General features: G+C 41.8%; 1 protein-coding gene across 1 annotated transcript in view; it reads right to left on the reverse strand.

The window, feature by feature from the left end:
• Nucleotides 1-12055, reverse strand: part of LOC128776568 (ankyrin repeat domain-containing protein 26-like) — a 49454-nt gene that overhangs the window by 35221 nt on the left and 2178 nt on the right. The window contains exons 2-3 of the mRNA XM_053901333.1: nucleotides 11653-11689; nucleotides 6991-7063 (exon numbers count right to left, since the gene is read on the reverse strand). Of these exons, the coding sequence (XP_053757308.1) occupies nucleotides 6991-7063; nucleotides 11653-11689 (110 nt within the window). The remainder of the gene's footprint in view (nucleotides 1-6990; nucleotides 7064-11652; nucleotides 11690-12055) is intronic.

Consider the following 12055-nt stretch of genomic DNA (forward strand, 5'->3'; position numbering starts at 1 on the left):
ACAAATATCTTTTGAAACCTCAAAACCAAATAAAAAAAAAACAAAAATTCCTACCGAATTTCCTACTTTAAAAGCAATCACACTTAAAAATCAAAAAGTATATATGTATTGAAAACCAGAACATTAAAGCAGAATCGCTTGTATATGCTCTCTAGGTCTAATCTACCTTTTCGGCCTAGTTTGGCCATTGACTCTGTAAACTGAGCATGGGAGGTCAGGGTTAGGATAACGGAATGCTGAGCTTACCAACAATATTCACAGTCGATTAATGCATGTTTTCCCTGTTATATGTATTACATACTGTATTTTTACACTATAAACTGAAGGAAAGGTTACTAAGAAACTCGTAAGGAAGGGGTGCTGGGTGGCACTGTCGGTTCAGGGTCAGGCTCTTGACTTTGGCTCAGGTCATGATCTATACTTCCTGAGTTGAACGCTGACAGTGTGGAGCCTGATGAAAATTCTCCCTCTGCCCCCACTTCCCTACTCACGTGCTCTGTCCTCTCTCTCTCTCCCAAAATGAATAATTAAAAAAAAAAACCAAGATGAAAAAGAAAATCATAAGGAAGAGAAAATATGTTTACAGGATGGTACTGTGTTTATTGAAAAAAATCTGTATGTATGTGGACTCCCACAGTCCAAACGCATCTTGTTCAAGGCTCAAATGTATACCTTTATGATGTCATCGCTAAGAGCTTACGGGAACTTATTATAGCCCCAAATGAGAACATCAAAAACCCATTCTAACTTTGCCAATCTTTTCTGGACACAAGGGCCATTTTATTGGCCTTTGAACATCTTCCCATGGAAAACAAGTATTCTTTGGGGGGCCTGGGTGACTTAGTCGATTAGGCACCCAACTTTGCAATTGCGAAAAGCAAAGCAAAAGGTGGAGGGGGGAGTTAAGATGGCAGGGGAGGGGATCAGAATTTCCCTTGTCCCTCAAACACAGCAGTATTGAGGTCACAACACTTGGAATACCAGGAATACAGGCTGCAGAGGGACAGAAAAATCTCCGCAGGTGCAGAGTGACAGCTTGGCGGGACAGAAGGGTGTGTATGAGAATTGGGAGAAATAAAATGGGCAGCACAGGCATGGAGTGGGGGAAGGCCTTTGGTGGAGAAACGAAAGGAAGGTAGAGAGAGAGAGGCTGTGGCAAGTGCATTTGGATATGAGAAAGCCTGTCCGGACCACAGACCAAGGAGAGGTCCAGAGAGCCAGTTTCTACTTTGGAAAACAGCCTTAGAGGGTAAAAAACAGAATTTTCAAGGTGGCCACACTTTCTCTCGACCAGAGCTACCACCTCCCATGCCTGGTGGGGAGGGAGCCGCCCCTAGGCTTGGTAGCAATCTCAGGGCTACACTGGGAGAGAACACCTTGAGTATGGTGGAAAGGGGAGGTATTGCCCTGCCCAAGGGAAAAAGACCGTGCAGGCACGAGCCAGAGGCCCTCTGTCCACTGGGCAGAGTGGCGCAACTCCACTACCAGGTCCGAGCAAAGCGGGATCCTACAGGGTTTTGAATCCCAGCTCAGTACTCAGGTGGCACAGGGGACTGTGCAGCAAGGCAAGCCGGCTCCCCAGGCTATTCCGTGAGGATAGCCTAAACAGTGAGTTTTGAGACACCTCGTGTGGGCAGGAGAGATGGGGTGTCGCCATGTCTCTCCCCATGACCAACATCGTGGGGCTTCAGGGAATGGACAGTGAGCCTCAGTGAAGGCAGGCCCATTGCACCAAACCCTGACACTCTGTGCCTCGTAACTGCTTCTCTATAGGAGTGAGACTGACACTGATGGGGCCAGACAGCCCCTGCTCTAGACCAGCACAGCCACCAGTCCCAGGCACCAATAGACAACTCTCCTCCGGTTTTCTATCTTTGTTTGTTTGTTTGTTTTCGTTTGAGTTATTATTCTTTTGTCTTTCCTTTTCTTTTTTAAAGTTTATTTCTTCATTTTGAGAGAGAGAGTGAGTGATCAAGCAGAAGAGATGCAGAGAGAGGGAGAGAGACAGAATCCGAGCAGGATCCATGCTCTCACTGCAGAACCTGGTGGGGGTTTCGAACCCACCAACAGCGACAACATGACGTGAGCCAAATTCAAGAGTCAGACGCTTCACCTACTGAGCCACCCAGGCGCCCATCTTTTCTTTCCTTTGCTTTCCCTTTCTTCTCTTTTCCCTTTTTTTCTCTTTCTACTCTCCTCTTTCCCCTTCTCCCTTTGGAAACAGCCTAGTAGTCTTGAGTTGACGTGGGTCAAAGCTAATTATATATCTACATTTATCTCTATATCTTAATATATACCTATATATCTATACATAGATATATCTATAGATATATCTATATATATTTTTTCCCCTTTGTTCCTCTGTTCTGGTTCTTTGTTTGTTTCATTGTACATTTTCTCTATACTTTTCTAGATCTCCTTCTTCATTTTCCTCCCTCTCTTTCTGGATTAAGCCCTATAGCTCCTTTGAGTCACTTCCTGGTCTTTTTTTCAACTCCAGTCATTTCTCTTTTTGTTTGGGCTAAGGATTCTTCCCCATCTTCTTCCCCTCTTTTCCAGGATTACTTCAACAAACAAATCAAAGCACACCTGGTGGAAGGCCCAAACCGCCACTCCAAGTAGCGAGAACAGCAGCCAAAGACGCACCGAAAGAGTGCACACAACACACTCAAAAAAAATTTGTTCAACGGCCAGGCCCTGGACAGTGTAGGAGCTCTTTTTATTACAGTAGTACTCGCAGGTGTGGGACACAGAACAAGCTATTAACACACACGAAGGGCCGGAATCTAGCCAAAACGACGAAATCACAGAATTCCCCTCAAAAAAAATTCCGGGAAGAAAGGACAGCCAGAGAAGGGCTCAAAAGAGACAGAAACCATATATGTGAGCACATTTTTTGGAATGACACTCACAAGACGCATAGTTGCGCCTGAAACCACGCATAGAAGACGGCAGACAATCTACTGCTTCAGAGATCAAGGACCTAAGGAATCGTCATGATGAACGCTGAACATGAAATGGTGTAAAGGAGATACAAAGTAAACTAGATGCAGTGACGGCAAGGACGGGAGAAGCAGCAGACAGAATCGGTGAAACAGAAGATACAATTGTGGACAAAGATGAAGCAGGGAAAGGAAAGGAAGGAAATGACTAGATCACGAGGCAGGTACTAGAGACCTAGGTGATTCAGTGAGACGAAATATTAGCCAGATCCTAGGAGTCCCAGAAGAAGAAGAGTGAGAGAAAGGGGCAGAAGGTTTTTTTTGAACAACTTATAGCTGAGAGCTTCCCTCATCTGGGGAAGGAAACGGGCATCCAAGTCCTGGCGGCACAGAGAATTCCTTTCCAAATCAACAAACCCAGGTCAACACCACGACATGCCATAGCGAAACTGGAAAACTACAAAGATAAAGAGAGGATTCTGAAAGCAGCTAGGGACAAACGGGTCTTAATCGACAAGGGAAGACACATAAGGGTAGCAGCAGACCTGTCCAAAGAAACTTGGCAGGGCAGAAGGGAGGGGTAGGAAACGGTCAATGTGCTGAATGGGAACATCTGCGGCGAAGGATCCCTTCCCAGGCAAGGCTGACATTTAGAACAGAAAGAGAGAGAAAGGCTTTCCCAGACAAACAAAACCTAATGGAGTTCATGACCACTAAACCAGCCCTGTGGGAGATCCTAACGGGCGACTCTGTGAGTGGAAAGCAGCAGAGACTACAAAGGACCAGAGGCCTCACCAAAAGCATGAAACCTTCAGATAACACAATGACACTAAATCCATATCTTTAACTAATCACTCTGAATGGGAATGGACTCAATGCCGCAATCAAAAGACACAGGGAATCAGAATGGGTAAAGCACAAAACAAAACCAAACAACAAGATCCATCTATATGTTGTCAACAAGACACTGATTTTAGACCCTAGGACACCTCCAGGTTCAAAGTGAAGGTATGGGGAACCACCTATCATGCTACTAGAAGTCAAAAGAAAGCTGGACTCGCCACACTTCCACCAGACAGACTAGATATTAAAGCAGAGACTGTAGTAACAGATTCAGAAGGGCATTGGATCATAATTAAGGGGTCTATCCATCAAGAGGAGCTAACAATTGCAAGTGTTTATGCCCCCAAAGTGAAAGCCCACACATATGAATCGATTACTCACAAACATGATTAAAGGTATACATACAAATACCATGATTGTAGACGACTTTAAGACTCCACTCATGGCAAAAGGCGGATCGTCAAGGCAGAAAATCAGTAAGGAAACACAGATCCAATGTGTCATTGGACCAGACGTATTCAGATATACATAGATATATATTGGCCTCATATATATACATTTATATACATGGATATCAACACCGATATATTAAGATCTTTTCATCCAACAGCAGTAGAACGCACATTCTTCTTAAGTGCACATAGAACATTCTCCAATGTCTCCAAGTGACATCCTGGGTCACAAAACAGCCCTCCACAAATATAAGAGGACTGAGATCATACCTTGCATATTGTCAGATCACAACAACGAGCACTTGCTCATTCTTTCTCTCTCTCCCTCCCTTTCCAAGAGAAATGCAAACATTTCAAAAACATTTATCTCAGCCCCTTCCAAGAAAGAGAAAAACAAGAATAATAAACCTTGTGGGGCAACGAGTCCTGGATGGAAACCCCACACAGACAGTAGAATTCCATAACCAATATGTTGACAATGGAGTTGACAGAGAGTGATGTACTAAAAGAACAGACACTAAAGAAATAGTTTCTGCAAGGACAAATTAGGGTAGGGGTAAACCATTAAAAACGAGCCTGGTGCGGGGAACACATATGTGGCACAGTCAGTTCAGCATCCACCTTCAGCTCATGAGTCATGATCTCACGGTTTGTGGTTATCAGCCCCACGTTGAGCTCTGTGTTGACAGCTCGGAGCCTGCAGCCTGCTTTGGATTCTGTGTGTCTCTCTGTCTCTGCCCCTACCCCGCTTGCACTCTGTGTCTCTCTCTGTCTCAAAAATAAATAAACTTTGAAAAATAATTAAAAATACCGTAATAAGCATGGGTTGAGAAGAGGGAAAAAGGAAAAAACAAAACAAAACAAAACAAATGACCAATCAATCAAGCATGAGCTTAAGACAAAAAAGAAAAGGAAAAATGTGAGCCAAAGAAGGTAAGTGGAAACAACATACATTTTTCAACAGGTACATAAGTAGGATTGGGAATATACTATGAAAAATAGTCCCTTTTAAACCTTTTAAAGATATATGTCTTTATATATGTGTGATATATATATATATATATATATATATATATATATATATGTGTGTGTGTGTGTGTGTGTGTACGTATAGGTGTACATAAATATGTATACATATAAGTGTGTATTTATATATAAGTGTAAATATATATGTGTTTATATGTGTATATTATATATATCTCTACCGATATCTGTCTATCTATATCTATCTATCTATCTATCTATATCCATATCCATCTATCTATGTATCTATGTATATAATATTTATGTAAAAGAGAGGCTTTGATTCACAGTATATCCCTAATAATACTGACTCTTATCACTCTACAGTTATCTGGTTATAAATACTGTAATAAAGAATTTAATTTTTTTCACTATAAATAAATTGTTCAATTCCTGGCATCTATCGCTTCCGAAAAGCTAGAAATTATTACTAGACTAACAAAAGAACAGAAAAAGAGAGGTTCCTAACACGTCAACTTTCACTATGGAGGAAGAATTGGGAATGAGAATTCTAGGAGGAAATGGGAACCTTTAAAGGATGTAGGTAATGGGACACAGATGGGGTTAAACAAACCAAGGCTGAGGACTTTTTCTCTGCACTTCTAAGCTCACAATGGGAGGATACCAAAAATATACTGTAACCTTCTTTCTTATGTAACTCCTGATTGCCTCAATAGAATTCATTTGCGTGTATACATGTTAAACACTAAAACGGAATATAAACTGAAGCCTGACTTTTTAAATTCACATATTTAATTGTGATATATCATGCGTATTTTGTTACTTTTCAAACTCCATTCTACGGAATTCCATTTCCCTACTCATTTGTTCACATTCAACAACCATGACATTGCTTCTTCCAAGCAAGACTTTATTTTAGGAGCTCCAGGAGTCAAACCAGTGCGTTTCCTAACCTCCAGGAGCTTATCATGATTTAGGGGCTTTGAAATGAATACTGAAATAAATATCAGATGTCTGAAACTTTAAATTTTAGAATCTGACACAAGGACTAGGAGGAGATAGTGTTCAAAGCTAGAATGGGCAAGATTTCTGAAATTAGAAATTTGACACCTTGGCTATGAAGAGCCTCTGCCCATAGAGCTACTCTTTTCAGCAAAATACGTATTCTTCGGGGAGATGCACAATTTTAACTTACTCTTCATGGAGTTATTTCAAAACTACAGGGGAACACCTTTGTAAGGTAAATGTTGAGAAATAATGTAAACATCTAAATTTCTACATTTTCTACTATGGTTTTATTCTAAATGTAGAACAAAGGATAGAGCCAAAAGAAAATCCTGTATCTCACCAAAATAAAACTTGCCCGGGGCGGGGGGCAACCTACAATAGATACTTGGACCCAATCACGTTTCATTTAGGCGTGAGTATTATCAGTCATGTTACGATCACAGTAAGAATCCTTATCCTTAAGCAAACGTCATATTGCCTCCATTGTGGGAAAGCTTTTCCCACTATAATTTGACGGTCATTATATATTTTCCAGCCCATTCTTTTATCAGCCTCCACCTGTAGGATTTACCACAGTACAACAAAACAAAACAAAACAAAACATTCAACGCGTCATGTATCTGTAAAGTGGTTTGTTCTTGCCAACTTTCCATGACACACATAAAATGATGATACACAGGCTCCTCTTAAATTTTCAGAGTGAATAAGGGAGAAAACTCAATTCAGAGCAGGAAAGTGAGTTTCACAGGAGGGTACTTTACCTTGGTACCCAAATCTAAGTCTTGGCTAGATGAGGTAGACCATGAATCGTCAGGACCAGGTTTGTCGGAAAGCCTTTAGAGCAAAAAAATACAACAAACACATGTTCATTCATTTAAAAACAAAATTTAAAAAAGTTAAGGGAAAGGTCACCTATCTGTTTATTCCACGAAGTTTCTTGGTATAATGAAAAGTTGGCCTCTGGTTTTGTCATTAAGTTTTATTTTAATTCCAGTAATAGGAACATCCAGAGTTATAGTAGTTTAAGTTGTACAAAATAGTGATTCACCAACTCCATACTCACCCCGTGCTCATCATGACAAGGGCACTCCTTCATCCCCATCATCTCTTTCACCCCTCCCACCACTCACCTCCTCTCCACAACCATCCGTTTCTTCTCTGCAGGTAAGAGCCTATTTCTTGGTTTGTCTCCCCTTTTGTTTCCTCCCTTTGCTCGTTTGTTGTTTCTTAAGGGCTACATGAGTAAAATCATATGGTATTTGTCTTTCCCTGACTTTGCTTACCATACTACCCTCAGGCTCCATCCAGGTGATTGCAAATGGCAAGATTGCATTGTTTTATGGTTGAGTAATATTACAGTGTGTGTGTGTGTGTGCATGTGTGTGTGCGTGTGTGTGTCTGTGTGTATGGATATACATATACACACACACATACATTCATATAGGGCTTCTTCTTCGTTCACTCAGCTGTCAATGGACGCTTGCACTGGCTGTTGGAAATAATGCCGCAATAAACACAGGAGTGCGTGTGTCCCGTGGAATTCTTGTTTTTGTATTCTCTTGGGTAGTATCCAGTAGTGCAATTACTGGATCATAGGAGAGTTCTGTTTTTAATTTTTTGAGGAACCTGCATACTGTTTTCCACAGGGGCCGCACCCATTTGCATTTCCACCAACGGTGCAAGAGGTTTCCTTAGTCTCCACATCCTCGCAAACACTTGCTTCTTGTGTCTTGGAATGTAGCCATTCTGACAGGTGTGACGTGGTATCTCGTTGTAGTTTGGGGAGCATCTTTTCATGTGTCTGTTGACGATCTGTTGTTGTCGTTGGAAAAGTGTCTGGTTATGTGTACTGCTCATTTGTAAACTGGGCTTTTTTGGAGGGGGGTGATGTTGACATGAATCAAGTTTTTAGACATTGTGAACACTAACCCTTTACTGGATTTGCCAAATATTTCCAAATTTGTTCTCCCATTCCAGAGGTTGCCTTTCAGTTTTGACTCTTTCCTTCACTGTGCAAAAGCTTTGTAGGTTGAAGTAGTCCTCAAATTTTATTCTTGCTGTATTTCCCTTGGCTCAAGAGACATAACTAGTAAAATGTTGCTACAGCCAAAGTTAGAGAAATGACGGCCTGTGCTCTCTTCAAGGATTTTTTTTTTTTTTTTAGGGTTTCAAGCCTCACACTTAGGTCTTTAATTCATTTTGAGTTTATTTGTGTGTATGGTACAGAAATTGGTCCAGGTTCATTCTTTGGCATGTGGCTTGTCCAGTTGTCCCAACACCATTTGGTGAAGCGACTGCCTTTTCCCCACTGGATAGTCTTTCCTGTTTGTGGAAGATGAACTGACCATACAGTGGTGGATTGATGTCTGGGTTTGCGGTTCTATTCCACTGAGCAATGAGGCTATTTTGTACGCCAGTACCCACAATACTGTTTGGATACCACACACACACAAGCACATACAAACACACACGCAGACACACACACACAATGAAATATTACGCAGCTCTAAATGAGAATGAGATCCTGCTATCTGCAACATCATGGATGTACCTAGATGGCATGAGGATAAGTGAAATAAGTCAGACAGAGAAAGACAAATCCTCTATGATTTCACTTCTGTGTAGAATGTAAAAAGGGGAATCAATGAACAAACAGAGCAAAAGCAGAAACACACCCATAAATGCAGAGATTTGACTCCTGCCAGAAGGGAGGGGAGGTGGGGGGATGGACAAAATGGGGGAAGGGGAGAGGGAGTTCAGGGTTCCAGTTATAGAATGAATAAATCACAAGGCTCAAAGGTACAGCATAGGGAATCTAGCCTGTGGTATCGTAATAGCCTCATACATTAACAGATGGGAGCTACGCTTATGGCGATCACGGTGAAACATCCAGAGTTGTTGCATCACATATTACATTGTGTGTCACGTAGACCTCCGTTTAAGTAAACGTATCGAAGTTTAGGTTTCTATGTTATGAGTGGTAGTACTAACTAGAGATTGAAAGACTCAAAGTTCCCAAGGCCAACTTTGTTCCCACACTGGTCTTGCCTTGTTTAGGTCCATAATAACTAGCAAGACACTCCAAGCCTTCAGGGGCATTCAGCTACCCAAGGAGGGAGACTGTGATCAAAATGGTCCTGGTAGTTGTGCCTCTATTGCTCTATACGCTGCCTGAATATTTTCTTCCCTATGAGCTCCCACTCCTACATCACTCTTTGGCACGGTTCTGTGGCATTCCCCAACCTTTCAATCTGTAGGCTATGAAGCCATACACCATACACTCCTACAACAAGGATGGGCTCCAATGACCGAGGGTAGGGACCATGTCCTGCTCCTGGAGAACAAGCGAATTGGGAGTCTCACTCATCCACACAGTCACCTCAACATAGGCATGTTATCACCGATCCAGATGAAGCTCCCTTACTGATTTCACAAGTCAGACCTACCCCTGCCCAGCCCTACAAGTACATGGGAAGGGCATCACAGATTTAGGAAAAGAGGTGGAGTGAGGAGACAGCTTGCCTTGGGCCATACATCTCTGATGTTCGGAATCTTCACCCCCACCCCCAATTCCTTGAGAGGATCTAAGCTATCCTCCCTCAGTTGGGGTGGAAGTAGGGGATATCATATTTCTATCTGCTGTAAACAGACTCTTCCCAGAAGCTCAAATGATTTTTAATCTCTCTCATCAGAAAATCTGAGGTATGCTCGCACCTTTAATGAAACCAACACACACAAAAGCAGAAAACTGATCACGACCCTCTTGAACTCTCTATTTGAATATGCCTTTCTAAACAACTCCCCTAATCCTGGGTCCTTCATTCCTGTCATTCACCTTTATCTCACTTGGCATAACCCCCCATATTCTGACATCTTTTCTCAAACTCGTATTCCTAACCAACTCAGTGTTGTTCTCCTTGAAACCTGGTCTCCTCTGCTAATTCGATTCTTACCCTCCTTCATTGTATTCATTAGACCCACTCCCCAGCCTTCTATTATTAAAACAGTTGCCTGCAAGATCAAGACAAAAAAGAAGGAAGGAAAGAAAGAAAGAAAGAAAGAAAGAAAGAAAGAAAGAAAGAAAACCAGAATTTAAATCGCATTTCTGTCACTTATCATATCCAAATAGGTCACTTCAATCTCTTTTGAGTTTCCAATTCTCCAGGGAAACAATCATTGGGCAAGGAGGTGAAACATAGGTTGACGGACCAGAGGGTGTTTTGAGGAATTAATCTCTGTGGTTCCCTAAATCTGGAGACTCTAAGTGCTTTTGATTTGGCCTCTGGAGTAATGGAGAGTCCTTAAATGGCAGAAGTGGGGAAATTATTTGAAAAAAAAAAAGAATAAATACCAAGGAAAAAAGAGAAGAAAGTCAAAAGGCAAAAACACAGTACAAAAAGCCATTGGAAAAAAAAAAAACTCCAAAAAACCGAAAATCTTCCTAGAACTAGACAAGGATACTAGCCCAAAGGGAAACCAGCCTGGGAACTTAGGCAACAGAGAATCATATAGCAATATCCTCGAAATAGAGAGTGAGTTTAGTTAATGTAACATGGTCTACAACTAGATATCCTTCCCTTACAGAAAACTCATTTGTCTCAAGAAGAGGGGATAGCACTACATGTAAGGAGTTGCCTGACGACATCTTGCTTTTTATGGAAAAGCCTTGACACCATGGCCTAGCTGACATCCACCCTAAAATCTCGGATGGTAAAAACAAGGGACTAGTTACCACTGCACTAATGACTTTGGTTGGCACTAGTGGTCAAATATATGAGGCCAAATGCTTGGACTAACCTGGGTTCTTAAGCAAACCCTAAATTAGTGTTCCGACATCATTACCTTTGACATTCTGAGTTGATCTGCCCTAGGATCTGTATCTTCATCTCAGTGCTGCTGAGGAACCAGGGAATGGATGTGGAAGCTTCACGGGCTGATGGGCAAAGCCCCTCAGCTACCCGTTAACTATGGAATCATGGTCGAGTCATCAACCTCCCTGAACCACAGTTGCCAAAGTAATAAAATGTAGGCTACAACAGCACAGCTACTTGGCAAAGCTATACAATGACTATATAACTGAACAGATGTTACCCATAGGATATAGTGTCTGGTCCAGTGTAGAACACGCAACAACTGCTTTTGTTCTCTGCGTTCCCTTAGGAGACACATAATTTTCAGTTCATTCATTCCCTTTCCTTTCCTTTCCTTTCATTATCCGTTTCATTTCATTTCATTCCTTTATACTTTAAGAGTGAGTGCCCACAGAAATCGGGAAAGATATCCCAAGGAGGCTGTGAGCGCAAAACCCGACATGGGGCTTGAACTCACAAACCTGAGTTGAAATCAAGAGTCACACCCTTAACCGACTGAGCCACCCGGGTGCCCCAGCAAATGTCATTTTTACAAATCCACAAAAATCCTACCTGGCTACAGAATCTTCCTCAGCATTCTTATCTGCTCCTAAAGAAGAAAGCAAAATACATGTTAAATCAACAATCGAAAAATAGAGGAAAATTACAAGTGTACGGCTTATGATTTGTTAAAAAGTATTGCTTTGGGACCACACCTGGAAACCACACTACACTGAATGGTAATTATACCATTCGTAGGCTTAAAGCACTAAGAAATCTTACTTTCTCCTCTATATTGACCAAGAGCAAGAATGGGTTTTATCAGAATTTGACACCTACAGGGGAACTGATGTTTACAATGGCCATCACTGACCGACACTGTGACACTGGAGGAAACTGGTATCGTTAGGAGAATGATTATCATGAGCTGACAATGTCAGACTGAAACTAGCATGATTTTTCTGGACTTCCACTA

The sequence above is a fragment of the Panthera pardus genome, unplaced genomic scaffold, assembly GCF_024362965.1.
Source record: "Panthera pardus isolate Hobbes unplaced genomic scaffold, ASM2436296v1 HiC_scaffold_1, whole genome shotgun sequence".
Taxonomy (NCBI): domain Eukaryota; kingdom Metazoa; phylum Chordata; class Mammalia; order Carnivora; family Felidae; genus Panthera; species Panthera pardus.